Here is a 23,366-nt window from a genome sequence, read left to right as displayed (position 1 = left end):
GTTGCGCAATGAGCGAAATAAACAGGAAACTACAGCTCTCGTGCTCCGTTCTGTTGCATTGCAGCTCGAACGATTAGAATCGTCAAAGGAAGTTCCTTTGCAAGCAGAATAAGAAGCTTCCAGTGTTGATGAACAGTTTCGTGTTCAGTCGCAGTCGAAGCGCGTAGATTTTGGATTGGTTCGGCGCTTTCGCATATTCGCAGAGTTGATCAGCCTCCTCAAAATGTGCTTTGTAAGCAATATAGGATGTTTTTACTTTCCGATTTTGATGAAAAGTGCAGCCTTCTTTCGAGTCGCAAGACACCTTTCGTGTTCAGTCGCAGTTCAAGCGCGTAGATTTTGGATTGGTTTGGCGCTTTCTTATTTTTGCGAAGTTAACCAACCTTCCCCAAATCCTCCAACAACCTCCTCTGCGCTTGTTGTACACAATATTCTTCAGCATCTTCTAGGTCGAACATGTCGCAAGGGCCTCGTTTTTCGCCACCGACCGCGTTGAAGCAGTTCCCTGTAGATCTTTGAATCCATGCCGTGACGCATGCATGAGGAGCCTCGAAGCCGGCTGATTCGTTCGATATCCAAACGAGATGGCGTTATCTCAGGAACTAGGAGCACAGTTACTGATCTTGTTGGAGTTGGAATTAGGAAATAAAAATATGGAAATGGTGGCTCCTACAAAACGCAGGAGCCGGCTACTCCAAAACACTTCAAAATAAAAATCAGTATAGGTCTAAAAAGTTAAAAGCGCTGCAATGTCCACAAGAAATGTCATTAAAGCAGTTGTCGCACGCTGTCTAAGATCCCTCGGCCATTCTCGGAGGAGCTTCACTAAGTCTAGAGGACGGTGGTCCAGTCTTTCCAAGGCGGCTCTGAAGTGATTACGTTGGGCACTGTATCTTGAGCAGTTAATTAATATATGTTCAGTGTTCTCCACTTCAACACATGTGAGGCAGTTCGGCGAGATTACCTTTCCCATCTTGAACAACAAGGCACGGCTGAAACGGACGTCTAGTCGAAGGCGGTGCACTAATGATTAGTGCACTGATTAGTGCATCACTGATCTTGTGATAGGCCACTCTACTGTTTCATGGCGTTTTGGAAGTTTCAGTTGTATCTACTCTCAACACGCAGACGTTGCTGCTCTGCTGTGCTACTGCTTTCGTATGGGCAAGAGAGAAACTGATGTTCTGAGGCTGGAACAACATAGAATGGACAGATACAAACAAAACCTGAAATTCCTCAATTCCTCAAAGCCCCTTCGTATGGGCCTTGGAACGTCCGTCCAAACGAACTTCCGATGACTGTTGTGGTCGGTCGTTCGCCTGAGGTCTCCGCACTTGCCCGGTAAGCATAGTTTTCACATTTGATATCTGATCCGAGGAGAACAGGAGATCCTTGGATCGTTGGGCATGCTGTTTGTAAAACCTGACCAGCAAAGAAATCTCCGTCGCCATGAACGTCTCTTACAAATTCGCTCTCCGCTGGTGTTTGAATGAGTTAATTGCATGTGGAAATTGATCGGTTCACCGTTAATTGCATATGAACGATACTGTAGTGGCTTCAGCGTTACGCCGATCAGAGCTCGAGCAGGCGTGGCGTAGCGTTTTTGTACCAACTCCAGCCGGCTTGAGCAGTTTGGCAGGATCCTCACGAACGAACGTCCTCTGGCTATACCACTGTCGATGATTCTGCGAAAATAATCTATATACGCACCTGTCTTCGCTTGCGGCCACGTGTAACATCACCTCCTGTTCGCTTGCCTAGGCATGCTCGCAGATATAGCTTCGGTGTATAACTAGTTTTGTCGTTCGGACGATATTCCTTTCTGCTATGGTTGATTTTGTCCAGCTTGGATCGCAAAGGGAAGCAGCGCGTCCCCCCTTGCAGGTAGCACGACCAATTTTGAAACGAGAATCACCTGATCCGTGCCCGCTTTTAGTACATTCAGTGAGCGCATCTGAAGCAGCCCTGTTCTTTTGTTAGTTTCCGCGCTTGCGTTCGTTTAGAGCTAATGCACAATTGCACTTCACTGTGGTGCGAGTTCCTAAATTGCGCTACAAACTGCGGTGGTGGTGGCGGTGGTGGTGGTGGTGGTGGTGGTGAAAGGGCTCGCCGTTGTCGGCCTCACAGAGGGGGGGGGGGGGGCAGCGTCACGACTGACGCCCGGCGCGAATGTGCGTCCTAGGCCGACTTGGTGCCGACATGTCTGAAAGCGTCTGAGAAAAACCCAGGAAAACCCTCAGAGTGCACAACCGGTACCCGGATTCGAACCCGAGTACCTTTAAACTGATATTTTCCCAGCGTCATTGTACAGCATAGGCGACGATGGTGGACAAATCTCGTGAGCGTCTGCACTGCATCCGCCGTAACTCCCTCGCCTCTTATCCGTCACGCTAACTCTTTCCACGCTCTCGATTTCTACCTTGGCAAATGCTGATGATATTTTTACTTTTCCGGATGTGTCTCCTTCCGTTTCTGACGATGTTTCCGTGCTGCGTGGAATACTCCTTGGATCGTATCAAAAGAGTCGATTATTTTACGTTGTATTCCAATGCTGGATCTGCGAGAAAACTAGCGAGAGCAGAGGTGTTCCTTTTATTTCCCTGTTGGCGCCGCGGAGCGCCTCTGTCTATAAACGGTGTACAGAAGTGGACAGAGGGAGAAGCAGGTTGGAGCGGGGGGTTAGTGTGCGTCCTGGGCCGACCTCAGTGGGAGCTGTGACGACATTCATCTGGAAATCTCCAGTGTAAGATTGAAATGCGATCGTCCTAAATGCTCTGCTACGTCACGCGAGCTGGTAAGAGCAGTGCTGGCGTCTACTGAAGGCCATTGCCCCGCGTGGTCTAACACCACCTAGGCAGAAAAAGTCCGCCTACTCGTCGTCGTGACGTAACAACTAGGAGTCAACCAATGAGGATCGTGTTTTCAACGGCAATAGCAAATCACGAACGTGCTTTTTTGAGCGTCGTAGCCATGGAGACGAACCGTCAGCCGCATGGGCAACCACTGTCGTCTGCGAGTAATGAACACCCCTGCGTACTAAATGGAAAAACAAATCAAGCGCAAAACGGTACCATATTATCCGAAACTATAACATCCCCATTTTTTCTTTATTCACATCACATCAAATCACATCACCATATTATCCTCGAGACTGATTTTCCGGAAAGTGTGCTTCCCTTTTAGTGTATAGGTGTAAATTTCCGAAGTTATCTGTTGTTGTTGTTGCGAGTTCTTGAACTGGCAGAATGGCGAATCGCTGTATCAGACGAATTCTGACTATATGTGTCCACCCAACGAAGGAGGGAGAGAAGTAGGGGCGTAGCCACGGGGGGGGAGGGGGTGCTAGGGGGCTCCAACCCCCCCCCCCTCACACCTGCCACGGACCGACTAACTCAAATCGTGCAAATCCGAGGAGAACATATGTGTGTGTGGGGGGGGGGGGGGGGATCAGTGTGACGATCGCGGAAGTTCTTGCAGTTCATGGCGGCTATCTAAGCGCTCCTGAATGGTTTTCAAAGTATGAGCTTTCAAAATATTTCCAATGTCGTGACACCACCTCATTGGACATGACAGCCTATGCATGTAATCGTATTGTGGACGTCCAAAACAACTTTTTTTTTTTCATCCGCAGTTTGAAGTGTGCACAAGTATGTGTGTGTCGCACAAAGGATCAGCGGGGTGGGGGCGAGTTTTCGTATCGAGCCCCCCCCCCCCCCTACCTTGGAGGTCTGGCTACGCCTCTGGAGAGAAGGCACTAAGCAGGCCTTGTGTATCTAGGCGTCGTTGCCTGATCCCGCCTGAGTAGGGAGCGCCAAAAGACACCCTTCGTACAGGGAGCTCCACCATTTGAAGTGCCGTCTAAGGGCGGTCGAATAATCAATATAATATGGGGGGAGGGCCCCCACTCCCCGGAGGCGAAGAGTGGACGCCTGTTCTGGGTAGGAGAGCAGAATTTCACACATATTGTAATCTGCGCATAGCTGTCGACAACTAGCGCTTTTAATCCTCGAATATGCGTTTGAACGTGACTTACGAAGTCCGTACACGTCACGTGGTGATGGAACGTATGGGAGGGTCCACCCATCGTAACTTGGGAAGGAGGATGCCATTGAGTCTGCATGTGCCGTTTGCCCGATGCGGCGATGCCACCATTTGAGTAGATGATGTTGTGACTAAGGTAGGGTAACAACTGCGGAGATCTTGATGCTCAAGTTCGCCATGCCACTCACAGCGTTGTCTTCGTATACGACAGTGCCGTGGCCAGTTTAGATTCGATGTAATTGACCTTGAGGTACCATTAGAATTCGGCGTCTAGTTGCTTGAATAGCTTTTTGCTATTAACCTCCAACCGGTAACCGAACCGTTCCATCTGTTTTTTTTTTCTTTTTTCAACACTAAACGTGTACCCCCGTTTCCACACACACACACACACACACACACGCACACACACGCGCGCACACACACACACACACGCGCGCGCGCACGCAACCGCTCCAGAGAGCATTCGAGCAACATGCGATATCTGTTGAGTCGTCAGCGATAGCCGTTCCGTGTCTGCAAGATTGCTCGTGAGTTTCGGAGGAGTATCCAGGATTTCGGCGCCAGAACCTGCAGCGAGGGCGTCTTCACCAGTTTGGGAGTCTGAGCTATAGAACTGGACTCAAATTTATTTAGGAACAGAAACTACTGTGCACAGGGAAAGAGAACAGCAACGTGATAGCAATACGTGCAGGGGGTCACAAAACGGAGGGGTCGCGAAACCAGAATTTGACCATAAATTTATGCGTCCACGCAGCCCCCATAGGCGTTCTTACCCTGTTTCGTTAAAACTCCTGAGCATCCACAGGATTGGAGCTGACCGTATTTTGTCAATGTTGCTTACATATTCGTTGCACGTACACGATTAAAAGAGAAGACATCGTTTTGGACATCTCGCTGGACATGCGGTTCCGCATAATTGCTCTGACGGAACTGGTCTCGATCATGGGCTAAGTACCAGCGGCATGGCCGAGTGGGCTAAGGCATACGCTCGTTGGTGGTAGCCAAGGTCGTGCTGTAGACTGGGAGGTGGTGGGTTCGAATCCTACCGCCGGCTGTGCTGTCTGAGGCCTTCCCTGGGTATTCCGAAGACTTTCCAGACGAATGTCGGCACAGTTCCCCCTGAAGTCGGCCCAGGACGCATACTAAGCCCCATGTCCCCCACTCCTTCCTGCTATCCTCTCTCCATCTGTCCACGTCTGTACGCCGCTCATAGTCACAGTTGCTTCGAGGCGCTAACACACAATAAAAAAAATGCGCTTAGTGGAACCTGCACTCCCCCACCGCCATCTGCATCTTTAGATGCATACGCGTGTGATTAAAAAACGCAACTTGAAATAGGTTTTGGTTCTGGTGTGCTTTTTGTCCCTAACTGATGCCTCCCACCCCCACCCCGACACAAAGAGAAAGACAACTTCCGCACTATTTAGAAACGAACTTCACAACGTATCACGCTCCTAGTGAACCATCATCTTGAATGATACCATTATCTGCTCTGATTTGTTGAAAATGGGAGACGTACCCCTCTTTTGTGACAATTATGCTGTTTATAATTGTCACAAAATAGGCGTTCGTCTCCGGTTTTCAACAAATCAGGGCAGACAACTATATCATTCGAGATGATAGTCTGCTAAAAGCGTGCTGTGCGGTGAAGTTCGCATTTAAGAGTGCGATTGTCATGCCGTACTCACTGTGCCATGGTATGTGGCATGTTAGCGTACCTGAAGTTTTGTTGCGACGGTGACTTATGTAGTAAGTTTTTATTGCGTGCATTTGCTACCACATTTATCAGGGATAAGCGCTACAACACACCAAAGAAATGATTGTTCCGGAAATTGTCGGCACTTTCCAAGCAGTATAGGTACGACGCAACAGCACAATATGTCAAGTTACAGTCTACTATAGCCAAGTCGTGCATATCTAACACCCCTCCACACCTCCACAGGGGCCTACACTGTTAAAACAGAACTTCACCACATAGCACGCTCATAGCCAACCATCATTCCGAATGATATCATTCTATGTATTGATTTGTTGAAAATGGCAGGAGGCGTCTATCTGGGACAGATGATCTTGTCCCAGATAGACGCCTCCCCCCTGTTTTGAATAAATCAGGATACAGAATGATATTATTCGGAAAGATAGTTGGCTAGGAGCGTGCTATGTGGTGAAGTTCTGTTTTTCATCACCTCATCATCGGTTTGAACTTTCTGTGTGTACAGCTTGGGACAAAAGTTTACGGAACACGGCACTGGCATATTTCTTCATGGGAGCGGCCCCCTGCTACATATCAAGAAGATATCGAATAAGAAACGGGTGTTCGGCTATTCTGTCCATCTCTCAATGTGCGCGTCCGCCTCTGTTTGTTGCTAGGGTGCCGCTCAAATGGAGAAATGTGACAACCCCGTGTTCCGTAAACTTTTGTCCCAAGCTGTACTAAGTGTACTGGGGTAGCCAGTTCGGCTTCGTCGAAACTCACATCCCCATCTTTTTCTTTATCGCACCACATCACATTCCATTAAAGTTTTGCGCAGAACGAGCGCAGATAATTATTGTGTATTTTATCTCTCCAGTGCATCACAGTAGAAGCTCGGTTGGTGATTTACTCCTCCATGGCCTTTCCGTAAATATAGCATACAAGGATGGTGAAAAAAATACTATATCCGGCACAGAACTGCGCAGATCTATAGATTAGCGAATTGCAGTCATGGACCAAGTTGCCGAACACGCATACTGCACCTGCAAAAGAGCATTTTTTTCCATAAACAAGGTGCACGGTGCTGTTTCTATTGACTGAACGTGCGGTATATCCAATAGCTCAGCCCAAACGAAGGATTATTCTACAGCACTACTCAAATTATCTGTACTACCACTACTATTCTGTACTCTATTTTGTACTACTCAAATGGAACACAGCCCAACGTGCGCGAAGCACGCGCACACTCAAAATACCACGCTACACTCTTAAAAATAAACTTAATCGTATAGCACGCTCCTAGCCAACCATCATCCCGAATGACAACGTTCTCGCCCCTGGTTTGTTGAAAACGGGAGGCGGAGTCTATTCTGTGCCGTGCATAATGCCACAAAATAGGCCCCGCCTCCCGTTTCCAACAAACCAGGGGCGAGAACGTTGTCATTCGCGATGATGGTTGGCTAGAAGCGTGCTATACGATTAAGTTTATTTTTAAGAGTGTACTTGAGACATGTTTGACCACGACCTACTATACTATAACGACAATGTCATATACTATATAGACACCCCTTCCCATCGCCGCATTTGGAAAGGCCTGTATACAGGGTTCGCGAAGATAAACTTCGTGGTTTCGAACGGAGATAAAACAAATAAGAGCAGTGTCAGGAAGCTAAAGTAGATGTTAGAGGACGTATTATGCCCCAAAATTTTATATCGATACTGCCATTTGGTCCGTTCCTCTGCGGATAAATCGTGAAAATTAGAAAACCGCCGCTGCCTAGTCGGCTATACCTACGTTTCAGCTCCTTTCCGTCAGATGGCGAAACGGTCGAACGCGGCGTTGCAGACGACATCGAAACCTGAAGAAGTGGAACTGAAAGCAGAATCGTACTCTGCAACGCCGTTTCGCCCATCTGAAGGAAAGAAGATAAAACACAGGTATAGCCGTATAGGCAGCGGCGATTTTTTAACTTGCACGATTTATCCGCAGAGAAACAGACCAAGCGGCATTATCGACATAAAATTTTGGGGCATAATACGTCTTCTAACATCTCCTTTGGCTTTCCGACACTGTTCTAATCTGTTTTATCTTCGTTACAAACCCCGAGGTTTATCTTGGCGAACACTGTATAAGGGCCTGCCTTCATGAACAGGTTCCTTAGTTGATGACGATACACACATTTGAAAGCGAGCGGTGGCGCTTCTCATCGGCCCGGTTATTGCTTCCTCAACAACAACTTCATTGTGAGGTGATGAGTGGGGAGTTTCGTCGCTAGGGGCGATACTCTACCCCGCATTGCTGGTGGTGATGCGGGGAATGAAATAATGAGCCCCTTCACAATAAGGATCGAAGTCCAATGGTATCCAGAAAGGTGGATACCATATAGGACTGCTGAAATTCCTCAGTTGCAGCAATACTTCGTACTTCAGTCTTCAGCTCACCTTAGGTAGGTGGTACTAGCTTGGTATACCAGCTAGTACCATAAATAAATGTAGGAATCTTCGCTGTCTAGTATTTCTGAGTTTTGTTTCAGTTTTGATTATAGGAAAACTATAGGAACATCTGATTTTTTAATTTTTGCTTAGAACCAGGGTGTCGAACCGAACCCGAACCGAAAACCGTACCCGAACCGTTATTTTTGCCGGAACCGAACCCAAACCCGAACCGAAATTTTCATGACACTGTTGAACCCGAACCGGAGCAGAACCGTAAAAAATAATAGCGGTAACCGGTTCGCAACAAAACGGTTCGGACATAGAAGAAGTCAGCATAAGAGTTCCTCTCTATCCCCGAACGAAGACACATTGGTATCATCATCACGCGCCTATATCATGGATTTCCGAAATTTTCACCTAGCAGTCAGACGACGACGTATAGTAAGTATACTTTCAGCGTCTTTTTAACATGTTGAAGCGCAGTTGTCCTTGTGAGCGCCGCGGCTAGCGCCCCGCACGCGTTGCGGCGTCTACTCTTCAGAGACGAGGTGCCACGCCTACGAATGAAACAGGAATGAAGTAGGCCAGTTATGTAGCTCTACAGGATGAATATGTGATCAAATAAGCGCCCAAGATTTCCCTTTACATGTGAGCAGTACAAACTAACAAGTCAGAAACATAAGAAGTAGAGAAGGAGCGTACGCAGAACGGTGCCTGTTTGATTGGTCGTGGTTTGAAAAGTAAATGTGGTTCTGCTTATTGGTAGCGCAGTTATGTCGTGACACATTGCCTTTGTGTTGTGGATTAACTAGTACACTACTGTGAGCTCGGACACACAGCACACACACACACACACACGGCACGCTCTAAGGGCCTTTCTGCAAAAGGGGTGCTGAAAATCGCACGTGGCTCCAGTTATCGTTTGATAAGCGAACCATGAAAACAGCATTCCATTTTGCCGTCATCAGAAGGTTCGCTTGCTAGACGATAACGGGCGCAATGAGCGTTTTTCGGCACTCCTTTTGTGAAAAGGCCTTTGGAGCGGCCGTGTGTCTTAGGTATAAGGCTGGCAGGCTTATTTTCGACATGCTTCAGTACGGTTTCAGATCGATTCACGCTGCGAAGGCAGTGTACCGGCAAGTACTGTCGTCTATGTTACGCTGTCCATCTTATTAGGCTTCCTTTAAGTGTAACTTACTGGCACTGTGCGTGTGAAAAAAGAGCTTTTGGAAACAGAAAGTAGCAGGACTACATCGCTTCAACAGCGGGGACTGTATTTGCAATAAGTGTTCATCCATTTCTCATTTCTCTCGCTAAAGGGCTACATCACCGCTAGAAACGTCAATGCAGACAACAGCAGTAAGCTATTAGCCACGCATTTCCTGATAAAATCAGTTTTATGGAACATATAAAACGGAAGCGTTGAACCGGTTCGCGAACCGGTTCGGGGCTGCGAAGCGGTTTGCGAACCGGTTCGAGTTTTGGCGTGGCCGAACTGGAACTGAACCGGAACGAAATCAAAACAACGCGAACCCGAACCCGAACCGAACCCGTATTTTTTGCGGTTCGACACCCTGCTTAAAACCAAACCAACGAGCTATAAGTGCCGCTTTTTGTGCTTCTTTAGGAAAGAGTCTGATTATATTTTGATCTCATAATAACGCTGTTCATAATAATGTTCATGAACGGAGCACAAAGCGAGTATTGAAAGTTTATGTTCCATGAGTTGGTCCTCTAAACGCATGTCGTACGATCGCGCAAAGTTTTAATCCCGCCACACAGTGCCCCCTGTTGTTAAAAATACACTGCTCGTCGCTACGATGAGCGTCACCCTATAGCCTCCTAAATAATACGGCCAAAACAGAATTTGTGACCTTCGCCGCGTAACAACAAGGGAGTCAGATTGCCGTTCACGTGGTTGTCATCTCATAAGGGACCGGTGTTTGTAGACGAGAATTTTGGACTTTCCTAAATTACTATGACGAAGTTACATAAACGAGGAACGTATGTCCCCGGATCTGTATCAACTATAAAGCAGAATACGCATGTAAGTAGACAGAGCCCGGGATACGGATGGCACTTGCGACACGATATTTGCGGCAATAATAAGTAAGGCAAAACTCTGCACGTCATATACATGGGTACACTCTAAGAAAATAAAGGTAGAATTTCCTACCCAGAGTTGCAGCTGGACGGTACTGCTACCATTTCGTGCCAATTCACACGCGATTTCTCCCGTGCGGGTATAAGCGGCGGCGTCCCTTTCCCTTGCTTCTCTCTCTCACGTTCGCTCTAAGAGAAAATGGCAGAACTTCCTACCCAAGCTGGTAGAACGACAGATTCTACTCTGTACTTTGTTTCGACTCTGCAGTTATACCCAAAAGGTAAAACTGGTTGGAGTAGAAATGTGGTTACAATGCAGCTCTACCGAAATGGGTAGGAAATCATAAATTTTTTTTCTTAGAGTGTAGAACGCCATACGAATACACGAAAGAACATAGTCCCGGACAGTTTACACGACCAGGAAATTTCTCCTCGCCGCCCTCGGTGCCCTCGCCAGTGATCTACGAACGAGCACCATTGGGGGCCACAGCGTGTGCGCGATGCATTACCGAAGATGCTACTGGGGACCCCACTGAGGAATGTGCGCAGCATTCGCGTGCGGACCCCGATCGCTTTAGCCAGTTAACTGGCCCTTGATTGAGTGCTCTATTTCTATAGGTGACAGTACGTAAGTTTATGAAATGTGTCGTGAAGAAGGTGCATCACCCGCTATGGTCCACCCAGCGAAGAACAGCAGGACAACATTCAGCCAAAACAGGTTCCAACAGCGACCTGCACCTTCCATGATCTTGAGCCAAAACATCAGCGCCAGTGTTGTGATGCCGGACACAATAATATACAGACGAATGAAGTCATTACTGTGACAAGTCTGGGATGTGCCTGGAACCAGCAAGACGCTATATAATCAAGCTGGCTATTTGCTTTCCATTTGCAGTCGCGCAAATAAAAGACCATACCAATGGCTATCATCGATGCGGCGACTACCCCACTGAGTACGTAGAGAAAGATGGAGCAATCTGCAAAGTATACAAGTGAATCAGTGACACGTGCAACATTTAACGTGGCTCAGCAGTGGTATATCCTGCTTGGGACAGAAGTTTACCGAACACCGGAGTGCCGCACTTCTCCATCTGTGCGACACCCTAGCAGCAAACAGTGGCGGACACAAACACACACAGAGGTGGATAGAATAAGTGGTTCCGTACACTTTTGTCCCAAGCTGTACAGATCCACACCCTCGGCACTTGTTGAGCTTTCAGTTCAGCACGCAAAGCACATTTTAACGTGTGTATACGTACATGTAGACCAACTGACTTTGTCTGCTCTCTCCGAATGACGTACCTATAAAGAAATTGACTTGTATAGTAATGGGCAGAACGAAGAGAGTTCGTTTGCATGGAAGCAGGCAGGCACACCTCCGTAAACGGCAGTGTTACGAAGGCGACAGTATATATGGCGTACACAGAGAGGAGGTTTTTCAGGGATTCCACCCCCTTATCCTTAACTGGAGTGATGGGAAGTATTTGAAGCGCCAAGCATATACACCCAAGCACCTTTAAGTATATTTCAATTTGTGCACGTTGTGTATTGTACTTTTACTGGAGGTGAACTACAGACAGAGAGAGCGCGAGGCCTCCTATCCGCACACATCTAAGGAACCCTTGACCCGTGATGTGAGCGTATCGGAGAAGGAGGGTACGTCGTGACGTAACGTGATCCCCGGGCACGTGACTAGTGACGCAAAGCAGTACCGGGACCACGCTGGGCACGCATTCATGCCTTCCATATATAGCCGTACGACGGAAGTGTACGCTGACGAATCTTGGCAGTATAAGGCCCGTGACCAGCAATATGTCCTCAGAAAGAGACCTCAGGGGGGCATCGGTCTTCCAAGGAAGAGGGTATATCTGTATAGATGCATGCATATTTGTAGGTCTATGCGTTGGGAGCCGAGATGTATTGGGCAATCTAAAAAATTTCAGAGGAGTGTTGCAAAAATCCAAGATACGGGTATGGGAATCCCTGGTGGACTGAGGCGTACTACGTCCCTATGGCGATAACTTCGAGCGTGCGTCGCTGTTTCCCCGTGAAACGTCGTGTGTAGAAGCTGAGCTGTTTGCTATTATTGTCGGTTCGTAGCATATACCTCTCTCAGCAAAGCAGCCCTACCTATGCTGGTATCTTACACTGTCAGGATCATCTGCGACGTTTATTCTATGATCCTCGTAATGTACAATGACCTTCTGCCCTTGCGCCGTGTATGGTTTCAGTTGGCTCCGAGCCATGTCGGTGTACACGGTCGGTCACATCTCAGTGAATTCTATTGAAAAGCCATGAGAGCAGCGCAGTGTGTCGTTTTTGGAATTGAGTTATACGGCCAGACGGACATCCTCTCGAAGAAAGTATGTACGTATCTGTAAGATGACTAATTACCTAAAACTCATTAGTTAGCTATAGATGGATAGAAATCCAGTAACCACTAATCCCGTAACCACTAACCTCCTTATCTTTCGGAATGCTTGCCAATTCCTGCCTGTTGTCCCGTTTCGTCCTCGTGTACGTGAACCTCCCATTTCTGTAACCGGTCTGGAGCCTAGATCACTTCGTTCACATAATCCCTTCCACACTCTAACAAAGCGGTCATTCACTCCGGCCGTAGAAGCCCGTACGGACCCTTTCTTCCCTCCGGGCTGTTGACCCACAATTCGCATGAACCTTTAACACGTCACACCTAACCCTTTAAATACCATGCCAATGGTGAGGGCGGTGCCCAGAAGAAGAACAGTCTCTGTTCGAAATATCGGCGGCTCCTGTCCTGAGGCGACTCCCTTCGTATTAGTTAGCTATAGGCTTTCGAGCAAAAGTGAGCCAGCAGAATAAGGGACTACCCTCATTGAAGACCATTCCACGTTTAACAAATCCTGAAACACGCACGTGCGTGCATCCATCCATGAAAAATACCCATCCCCGAATTTTGATATGCAAATGAGCCGATACCGAAACCGCGGCGATGGGGAACGCGGTGAGCACAGCGCTCATTCCACGTCAGGAGGCGTCGTGATGTGGAGCGATGAATTGGTAAAAGTACCGCCATCCCTTGATCTTGCCTCCTCGACCTTGGACCTTTCATGGCGCTCGTACCACGCAAACCTATGCTATGGCCGCCATTAAAGGTCCAAGGTGGCGGCGGAAAAGGAAAGAAGATGTCGCCACTTTTCCTAATCCAGGCCACCTAAAGTCCCGTAACAATGTGTCCAAGACGTCGTAACTACTCAGACTCATTCATGCGGCCACAGCCTCGTTCGCTGTACGATAAGCGAACTTGAAAGAAAAGCCCACACTAAGTGTGGGCTTTTCTTTCAAGTTTCAAGTTTCAAGTTTCAAGTTCGCAAGTGTGGCACACTTGAACGAGCAAACGGAACATGATATGCTTTAGACCGATGGAGGTGATTGGAGTAGGTGCCAATCTGCTGGCCAGATAAGCCGCTTTGCGGCCCGGATAAGCCTCCGTTGGCGCAGATAATGCGCTCTTGAGGCGCGCTTTTTTGGTTTCGGCTCATTTGCTTACAAAAATTCAGCGATACATATTTCAGGGCGACCGCTCTTTCCTGGATTTTGATGGAAAAATTGAATGGTTTGCAATGGAGGACTGTCTCCCGTTCTTCTATTTCGTTTGCGCCCAAAATTTCCTAATTATCAAGTTAATTAGGTAATTAGTAATCTTTTAGTTACATACTCTCTTCCCCAGGGTGACTGCCTGGCTGTAGAACTCAACTGCAAAGACGACGTCTGTGCTGCTCTCATAGCTTCTTTATAGAAATTCTGTAAAGGATAAAAATAAACACCCTGCATGTCTTGCATGGCGGTGAGACACATGCTTGGCACACGTGGCGGTGATACAACTGAAGCACTTCTCATGCGCTTGCGGGATGCCTTCTCCTCAGCAGCCTGTTGACATTGCGCGCAGGACGGTGTGTGGGATGGTAGTGAAGACAAACTGTCTCGTGAAACTCCCTAATGACCATCGTAAAATAAGCTGCTGTCGCATTGTAACAATCTGACATTGTCCCTCCCAGGAACATTCCAAAGATTTCATACAGTGTCCCCTCAAAGTACCTGCAAAAAATGCCAACGAAGCAGGAAAAGTGAGCATATACGGGCACCCCACATCACACCGCCCTACGGAATTTCAACATCCCCTGGAGATAGTGTTCCTACTCAAATCTCCGGTGCATCGTCCCCGCGCGGAAGAGAGGACAGAGCGTGTAAGCGGGAGAAGGCTCTGAAAGGAGTCACGTGTGGTAGGCTGTTAGCCGGCAAAAAGATTCTCCCGTACAGCGTATTGCTGTTTCAAATTGCTGTGTCAAAACAAAAATGCCACTTGTACGATCCCGGCCGAGAACGGTAGTAATGTGGGGGAGGTAACCATTGTTTCCAGCACCATGTGTCGGAGATCTCCGGCGTGCGTCAAAAGAACCCCTTATTCTGCTGCACGCGCAACATGCCGCCACACTGGGCAGACAAACTTTACGTGTAAGCATCACGACACCATTATTTTGTTGCCTAGCTATCAAACTGTAGTGGTCGCTCGATCTAGTTCCACAGGGTTTGGGTCTTGCGGGCACCGAAAGTTGTTTCCTACGGTTTCTGCGTTCATTTATCCCAGATGTCGTTGGAATGTAGAAGCAGATTTAGCGGGGTGGATAGTGTTCTAACAATTTATGCGAGCTACTCGTACGCAACCTTGTCTACCGCACGGCAGCCAGCGTTTTGTCCGCTCTTTGGCAAGCGCGCCCAGCCGCGCGAATGTCTGAAGTCGACAGACTCCGGCGTACACGCTCCGCGCGCATTAAAAAAGTGTTTTTGCCCAGGCAGACTTGTACGTATTTGGAGTATTGTATTTAAAATACTGTATTTTAAATACAATTTGCGGTATTTTGGTACTCTACTCAATACTTTTTGTTTTGTGTATTTGTACTCTGTTTAAAATACATTTTATGGTATTTTCTACTCGATACTCTAATTACATACTTTGGATCTCCCTCTCAAACTTTCTGTGTCTCGTCTTTCCATTATCTTGCTTGCTCAGTGCAAATTTCCTGAGTTCTTGGGACTTGACCCGGAAATTGGCCTTTCTTGGAAGTCTCCATTTAGAGATCTTGGCCCGTGTGTACTAATCCTTTGCGAGTGAGGGTTCTATTATGTGTGCCCTGACGCGGTAACGCCGAATTCTAACCTCGCCGAGCAGGGACCTGCTAGAAATCAACGATGAAAGATGAAAGTCACTGAAAAGGTTAACCAGCTGTAGGGATCGAACCCACATCTTCTGGATTGCCGGTCCAGGGCTCTACCAATGGAGCTAAGCTATTTTTTTTTCTTTTCCACCTTTTATTAACAAAACACACAAGTGCACACAACTACAGGTACGTCACACGGTCGCAACGCCGTGGGCCATTACAAAACGTCTAAAGAGGAAACTGAAGACCTTTTGAATTTGTACATACGATTTTACAAGTACGTAAGGGCATCAGACAATGTTTCTAACCAATCTGGCAGCTCTAAACATCGCATAAGGCACAGCTTAAGTTGAGATATTTCTATCTTAAAGTATTTCATAGGAGGCATTAACGGTTCTTCGTTCCTGTCAGCCATACGAAGTTTCCACAGACAGTACAAGGCTATAAGCATGACAATATCGTACCTGACTGTTTCCCTCGGGTGTAATGGGAGAAACCGTATGGTGTGTGGGTTAAGCCGAAGTCGAGTTTTGAAAACTTTATACTGGAGATCGTCCCAGAAGAACTGGGCTTCTGTGCAGTCTAAGACAAGGTGATCATGCGTTTCAGGAACTTTGCAGAACCTGCAGTCTGCCGACCAGGGCACGTATATGCCCTTCTGCGCGAGCCATGCCTTGACAGGTAGTGTTGACGTATGAAGTTTGTAAAAGAATGTCTTCATGTTTGGTTTGATTGGCATCCTTTGGACTCGAACCAAAACATCCCTGCATGGCCAAGTGGGTGGAATATCTCGATAGACAGGCACAGGGAACAATGTATCGATCAAGTGGGCCGCCAGCGTTTTCTTGTTGACAGACAAGAGGTATTCAAGGGTAAACCTGGCTTTCAAAAACAGCATGCACTCAACGACCTCCTTGAAAAAGCCTGTTAACCGCATCGTTCCCTCTGTGAACGTGACGTGTAACTCCGGGATGTAATTATATGTAAGGATGCGTTTCACTCCCTCGAGAACTGGATGCAGCTCCTCACGAATGAACCAGAGTCTCATGACCAGTTGTTTGACAAAGAGGTGCTGTAGGCCGAGGCCTCCATCACGAAGTTTTCGAAAAAGATAGTCGCGACGCATCCTCTCAAATGTAGAGCACCAGATTGTGGTGGCAAAAATCCTATGACAGGCGTGCACTACTTTGCGCGGGCATTGCAAGACTTGCAAAAGGTAAACCAGTTTAGCAGCTAGAAACACGTTGCATACTGTCGCTCGCTGAAAAATTGAAAGGTCTTTCTTCCTCCAGATGAAAGCGTGTTTCCTTATGTTGTCGAGCCTCTGGGACCACATTCTACTCGGGTTCCTGGTTTCTTGCAACGGGACACCAAGATAACGAGGGTTTTGTTCCTGCCACGGAATTCCGCAAAAAGCTCCAGGTGTTGTCGCCCAGTGGCCGCACCAAACGCCTAAGGACTTGTCTTTGTTTACACGCGCTCCAGACGCTTGGCCAAACAAATCAACTTGTTCCATGACATTCACTACGCTAGGTTTGTCCTTGACAAGGAATGCAAGATCATCAGCATATGCGGCCACCTTGATCACAGTACCGCCCAGTTCGAACCCGTGGATATCATTCAGACGGATGACTCGCCGACACAGCGGCTCCAGGTACAAGTCAAAGAGCAGTGGTGACAGGGGACAGCCCTGTCGAACCGAGGATCGCAGCATTATCGGTGCGGCAAGAGTGTTGTTAATGATGAGGCTCGTGGCAACTTGCTCGTAACAAAGCTTGATGCGGCCGACAAAGCGAGCTCCAACGTTGACGTATTCCAGCAACGCAAACAAATATGTGTGACATACGCGGTCAAAAGCCTTAGAAAGGTCCAGCTGCAACATGGCCACATGGTCCCCCTCGTACCGACACCAATCCAGAATGGTACGCACCACATGGATATTCGTCAGTATAGTCCTACCCCTTATTCCGCACGTTTGGTGATCACCTATCAATTGAGGTAACACAAGTTGTAGTCGAGCAGCCATAACTTTGGCGTATATTTTGTAATCGACATTGCATAGGGTAATTGGCCTGTAATCAGTAACCTTTGCCGTCGAACCTTCTGCAACTTTTTTAGGAACCAGCACGGTGTGCGATCGCCGGAAACTGCCGGAAAAAATCCCGTTTTCTTCAGCCTCGGCGTATACATCCAGCAAAATAGGCACGAGATAAGCGGAAAACTTCTTGTAGAACTCGGCACATAGACCGTCCGGTCCAGGGGAACGATTTAAGTTCAGTGATGCAATTGCGTCGCTGATTTCTTGTTCTGTGAGCGGCGACGCTAACACCTCTTTATCCGGTTCCCCGAGCTTAGGCATTTCAGAGAGGAAAGCCTGGATACAACCCTGATTGGCAGTGATAGCTGCTGTCCCAAACAAACTTGTGTAATATTGCACAAAATGGGTCTTTATGTCCTCGAGGTCAGTCACCACTTTCCCCTCACTTTCCAAGCACGTGATGAGCCGACCACCCGTGTGCTTACGCTCCTCTGCGATGCTGCTTTTCGTGGGAACTTCACCAGCAAGGAATCGTTTGGATCTGGACCTAACTCTTGCGCCTTCGTACCTGTTATGGTCGAGGAGTTCTAGACGAAGCTTAATGTCGCTTATCTCCTCTAAATACGATCCAGGGTTTCCTGCTTCCAACTGCAGTAGAGCTTGGTACGCCTCTTTCAACTTGTTCTCTTCATACATGCGTTGATAGGACAATACGTTACTTCGCTCAATTGCAAATGATCTGACCTCCTGCTTAAAGTACTCCCATTGCGCCGCCCCACATTTCGTGTCAGAGCTGATGTTGGCCAGCCTATCCACAACATATTCCACAAACGGCACGTCATCAAGGAGCATTGCATTCATTTTCCACAACTTCCAAGACCTTGAATCGCCCACGCCGCGAGCTCGGTTTCCGACGGTGACGATCACGAGGCAGTGATTGAGCTAAGCTAACACGCCTCTCCAGCGACTTTCGGGGTGCGTCATCTGAAGGGACGACAAACCAGCCACTCACTCTCACTCACCCTCCTTTCACTCTTACATTTTTGCTCACTCATACACACATTCATACGACGGAAATCGACGCAAGCGGCACCTGTTGAACAAGAGATAAACTGATGTTCTGAGGCTGGAACAACATAGAAGGGACAGATACAAACAAAGCCTCAAATTGCCTAAGAAATCAAGAAAGAAAAAAAAATCAAGAAAAAAAATCAAGAAATATTTAACCTTTTCAGTGACTTTCATCTTTCATCGTTGATTTCTTAGGCAATTTGAGGCTTTGTTTGTATCTGTCCCTTCTATGTTGTTCCAGCCTCAGAACACCAGTTTATCACCTGCTAGAAGTTTGCTTTGTTCTGGGTCACATATACTTAGTGGAGTTACGTGGTGTCCCTTTGTCATCTTTTTGGGACTTGTGTTTAGATGACTCCTATCACACAGGGACGGCTTGCGTGGTACGCGGGGTTTAGGTGATCCATGTTACATAGCGGCGACATGCTGCATTGGCCAGTGACTGGTGACTTTTTGCGTTCAAGGATAAATAGTATCTTAATTGTATTTCAAATACTTTTTGAAGTATTTCGTACTCTATCTTAATTACTTTAATTTTGATGTATTTATACTCTATCTTAATTACATTTTAACGTCAGTATTTATTACCTTATCTTAAATACATTTTTGAGTATCTTGTACATGTCTGTGCCCAGGTCACACGCACGCCGAGCCGGCGCTCTGAAAATGTCCGAAAAACGCTCACGCGTTTGGGCTTCACCAACCGGACCCGCGCCTCATTTATATATGGGCTGCATGCGTATCCGGGCCAATCATGCTGCTGTTCAATTCAGTTTTATAAATATTCCTTTCCTCTTTTGCTTTGGTCGAGTATCTGATCGCTTCGTATACACCTCATTTGTGCCTATAGTGGTGTTACGGCATACAGCGGGACGTAGGTATATATATTTCAGCGTATATTTCCGCGAGACCTTGAGTCCTCCGCGGCGTTGCACCGCGTTGCGTAATGTTGTTTCTACAAAGTAGGAAGAGGCCTCAGCCATGGGCTACAGTGCAGCACCGACACTCTCCGCAATTTTCCGCAATTGAATAGCTATTTCAAATTAATTTGCGCTGTACTTGTTCTTCTGGAGTACTTGCCGCTTTCTAAGTAATTTTTTAGCACGTGACCGAACGTTTGTGCTTTTGATAATCACAAACCTTTGTCGAATAAATTGCGAGAACTATACGGCATAATAAACATTCTTGTAATTCACTGTTGTGATGTATTTTGAGAAAGAGAGAGAGAGAGAGGTAGACCTGATGGGAAGACCCTGCCTTCTCTTTCGTCGCATGCATATTTTAACTTCAACTTATTCGAAATAGTAACCAGGGGGTGGGGGTTGCTAAACAGTAATGAAAACAATGTAAATATAATAGCCTTAGTACAGTAAAGGGCAATTTATCGTAAATCTAAAATTGCTCTCAATAAATAGACACTTTTCTTACTTTCTCTACCTCTGAAAAGAGCGAGAAGCGCTGGGCCGTTTGCTCATATTAATTTGCTATTCCTACCTGTGTGGTTCTCTATGTATTATTTTGTAATTATTGCAACGTGGCATATTATACATTCGTGTCTTGCCTGGCCCGTATTTTCCTTTACTTTAGTTTCAGATAACTGGCTGAGACGAGCAATTGTTTTATTGTCTTCGTGTGACGAATTCAACTTCTCCCTAGTACGTATTTTGCTTCATCAACATTACATTTATTGGCGTCCTTGAAGGTCCTTGCTCTTAAGCTTGAGGCGGTGGTAGGGACCAGGGGCGAACCCAGACCCTCGGGTTGGAAGGGCGTTTCTTTGTCGTAGTGGGGGAGATGAGAGAGGGAAATCCAGTTTTTGGCAGAGGGGTGACCTCGCCCAACCGCCCGCTCCCGTGGATCGGCCACTGGTAGGGACAGGAACATAAAACACAAGGAAACAGTCATGTTCCCTTGTGTTTTGTGTTTCTGTCTCTACCACCTCCTCTACCTCTACCTCCTCAGAAATGATATCATCAGATTCAAAGAAATGATGTCATCAACATCACATACTTAAAATTCACGGAAATACCCCCTTGAGTCTGAGGAGCAGCGCAGGGAGACTATAGACAGGACGGACACGGGACAAGAGCCGACAACGACGACTCAATTTGAGTCGTCGTTGTCGGTTCTTGTCACGTGTCCATCCTGTCTATAGTCCCCCTTCGCTGCTGCTCAGACTCAAGGAGATATTTCCGTTCAATCGCATACACCAGCTTGCTTGCCTCTACTTATCTTCAACACAGATGAACGAAGCGAAACTAAAACATGAAAGTTACCTCCTCCATGGAAGCGGTCACAGTTCCTACGCCAACGTCGAGCACTGATGTAACAACGTCCAACGACAAATGAAGGAGCAGTGATAACTTTTCCAACGCGTGCGTGGTTCCGTGTTCCGTCGGCCTGGGAGCCTAGACACCGCCTTTTTTCCGGTGTAACGGTCACGTGACGGGAGCCGGAGAACTTGTGCCCGCTGCTCGGGCATCGTGAAGGGCTGGAGTAGAACTACGACTAGACGTGCGTGCCGATGGAAATTTGACCGGCAGCGGCGGTCTGTGTGAACACACACACACAAGTCAAAGAGAGCACAAAACCGCAACCTACGGTCATCGGCGTCAACAACAGCAAATTCGACGCCGCGACCGCGACAGCGCTGCAATGCGCGTTAAGGCCTAAATGCATGGAGCGTTTTTCCGTCGTTCTCAGGACGCGCGCGTGCTCGGCGTGCGTGTGAACTCGTAAAAACCAGTTTTTCAACGCGCGCGGAGGGCGTACGCCGGAATCTGTCGACTACAGAAAATTCGTGCGCGTCTGAGCGCGTTTTCCAGGAAGACAGAACCATGCACTGGCAGACAAGGTTGCGTATGAGCAGCTCGCATAAATTTTTATCCATCACACTAAATTTACGTGAACATATTAATGGTATCTGGAATGAAGGAACGCGGGAACAATAGGAAAGAAGAGATCAGCATGTTCTAACATATATTTGGGGTCGACGAATATAGCAACTGTGGCGCGCGTCGTCACACGCTCCGCATGCGTCCCATGCGTTTCGGGTTGTCGCCTCGCTGGCGTTTCTTCGCCGCGTGTGCAAGACCATGGCGTGCGCGCGACGTTTTGACGCTGAGATAACGTCCAATGCGTTTCGCCCTTTAAACAGGTGCGAAGAGGCCTGTTGCAGAAACTCATAAAATATCCGCTCTGTAGGGAAAATATCTGACTGAAGATACGCTGCCCTGTAGCCGCCACCGTGTTTCTCGTGCGAAGGAAACGGATACACAAGCGTTCTCCACCGTGGACATATATACACTCCAGCTTTATTGTGCAGTAGTAGTACAGTGGTGGTTGTTTTTGTATTGTACTTTACCAGCAACCTGCGCTGTGTGCCCTGGCGAACTACCTCAAGGACATATGTACTGAAATAATCTTTTAAATCATCCAGTGCTTTCACACGTCAGCGTCCTGGAACAGCTGGTCGCACCAGCGCGACCTACGTTTCCATTTTTTTTTTTTTTTCTACTATTCTATTCTATTTTGGTAGTATTATTTCGCAACCTTTATTGTACAGCACAGAGAAAAGGAAAGAAAAGTATGCTGTCCCTGTCGAGGGCTGACTACACAGATGTCTCGCATTAGAGACCCCTCTGGCCTTGCGCAAGGATTTCCGTGGCTTTCGGGAGGTGAGCTGCCCGATTTTGAACTGTCTGCCCGTTCTGCACTTTTGAACTGTCTGCTAAAGTGCATAATGATGGCGGACTCTCGGAATGCGGCAACACCCCCCCCCCCCCTCAAGTGAGTCAAAATACACTGATCTCCTTTCTCGTAAGGTTGTTGCCCCCACTTCGTTTCTTCGCCTTCCAAGAGAAACAGGAGCTGGACTGGTCAGCGTGCTACATTGCCACTCGATAGTTTCCCTTCACACGACTGCACCTTGCCATCCCAAAAACCTTACAGAGCTGGGTAATATCGCGCCGTGCAATCTCCACAAATGTCAGGGAACCTTGTCTTCGTGTAACAACAAGACGTCACCCTGTGTAAGAATGGTTGGGGTGCAAAACACCGAGCTGATGAGCTGATCTCTCCACTCCCTCCTTCCCTCCCTCCCTTTTCCAACGCTTCCTGAATTTACCTGCTAGGTCTGTGGATCCATTTCTGATTGACGTAAGTCCCGTGGGATGTCGGTACTGATGCTGCTCCAGGCTGTTCGGGCATTGCGGTCAGTGTTTTTCCCTGTAGGAAATGCTCAGGTGTCAATGCGTCGACTTGCGGTCGACTTGCGCTCGGTCGACAGCAAGCGGCTTTTTCTCGTTCTTGACTGAGACTCTTTTCATCCTTTCCAAATGACCGTGGCAACGTTTTTTTTTTTTTGTTTTTTGTTTTTTTTTTCTGTCTCGACCAGCCAGGTTGTACCCCCGAACCACTTCTTACCTTCGATAAGTGCACTCACCGTTGGCCATCTTGTAAGAGCATCCGCCGGCTTGTCTCTACCCGGGCAGTAGTTCCACTGTGACCGTTGAGTGATTTCCTGAATTTCCGTGACTCGGTTGCGAAGTCGCTTCCCCTTTGATCCAGCTTAACGAAATAGTCGAGTCGGCCCACAATTTAGGCTCGCTCGCCTCCATCATCAGTGCGGTGCTTACTGGCTTGGCTACGCGAGCGACAATTAACGCACCCATCAATTCCAGCCGGGGCAGCGTAAGCTTCTTGAGTGAGGCGACCCGAGACTTGGCGAATAGGAGCCGCACCTTTGTTTTTTCTGCATCACTTGTGGTTCGAAGAAAGGTACGCA

At 47.7% G+C, this 23,366-nt stretch overlaps 1 protein-coding gene across 1 annotated transcript; it reads right to left on the bottom strand.

Moving 5' to 3' along the window:
• Positions 1-5,783: 5,783 nt before the first annotated feature.
• LOC135396191 (uncharacterized) lies at positions 5,784-20,990 on the bottom strand. Its single transcript, XM_064627216.1, has 5 exons — positions 20,857-20,990; positions 11,533-11,575; positions 11,191-11,250; positions 10,940-11,113; positions 5,784-6,777 (listed from the first exon to the last, which is right to left on the bottom strand). Exons 1-5 carry the CDS (start codon positions 20,863-20,865, stop codon positions 6,641-6,643), a joined length of 423 nt encoding a protein of 140 aa, XP_064483286.1. The 5' UTR covers positions 20,866-20,990; the 3' UTR covers positions 5,784-6,640.
• Between the last annotated feature and the right edge of the window lie 2,376 nt (positions 20,991-23,366).

The sequence above is a fragment of the Ornithodoros turicata genome, chromosome 5, assembly GCF_037126465.1.
Source record: "Ornithodoros turicata isolate Travis chromosome 5, ASM3712646v1, whole genome shotgun sequence".
In the NCBI taxonomy this organism is placed as follows: Eukaryota; Metazoa; Arthropoda; class Arachnida; order Ixodida; family Argasidae; genus Ornithodoros; species Ornithodoros turicata.
Note: the sequence above shows the minus strand (reverse complement) of the source record. Positions and strands in the feature narration are given on the sequence as shown.

Bases quoted from the DNA above. Each gene is read 5' to 3' on its own strand.
- LOC135396191 (XM_064627216.1), bottom strand. The intron at 11,251-11,532 runs GTACGTATACAC...TATACTTTGCAG, and splicing joins CAAAGTCAGTTGGTCTACAT to ATTGCTCCATCTTTCTCTAC. The intron at 11,114-11,190 runs GTATGGTCTTTT...TGCTGGTTCCAG, and splicing joins CGCATCGATGATAGCCATTG to GCACATCCCAGACTTGTCAC.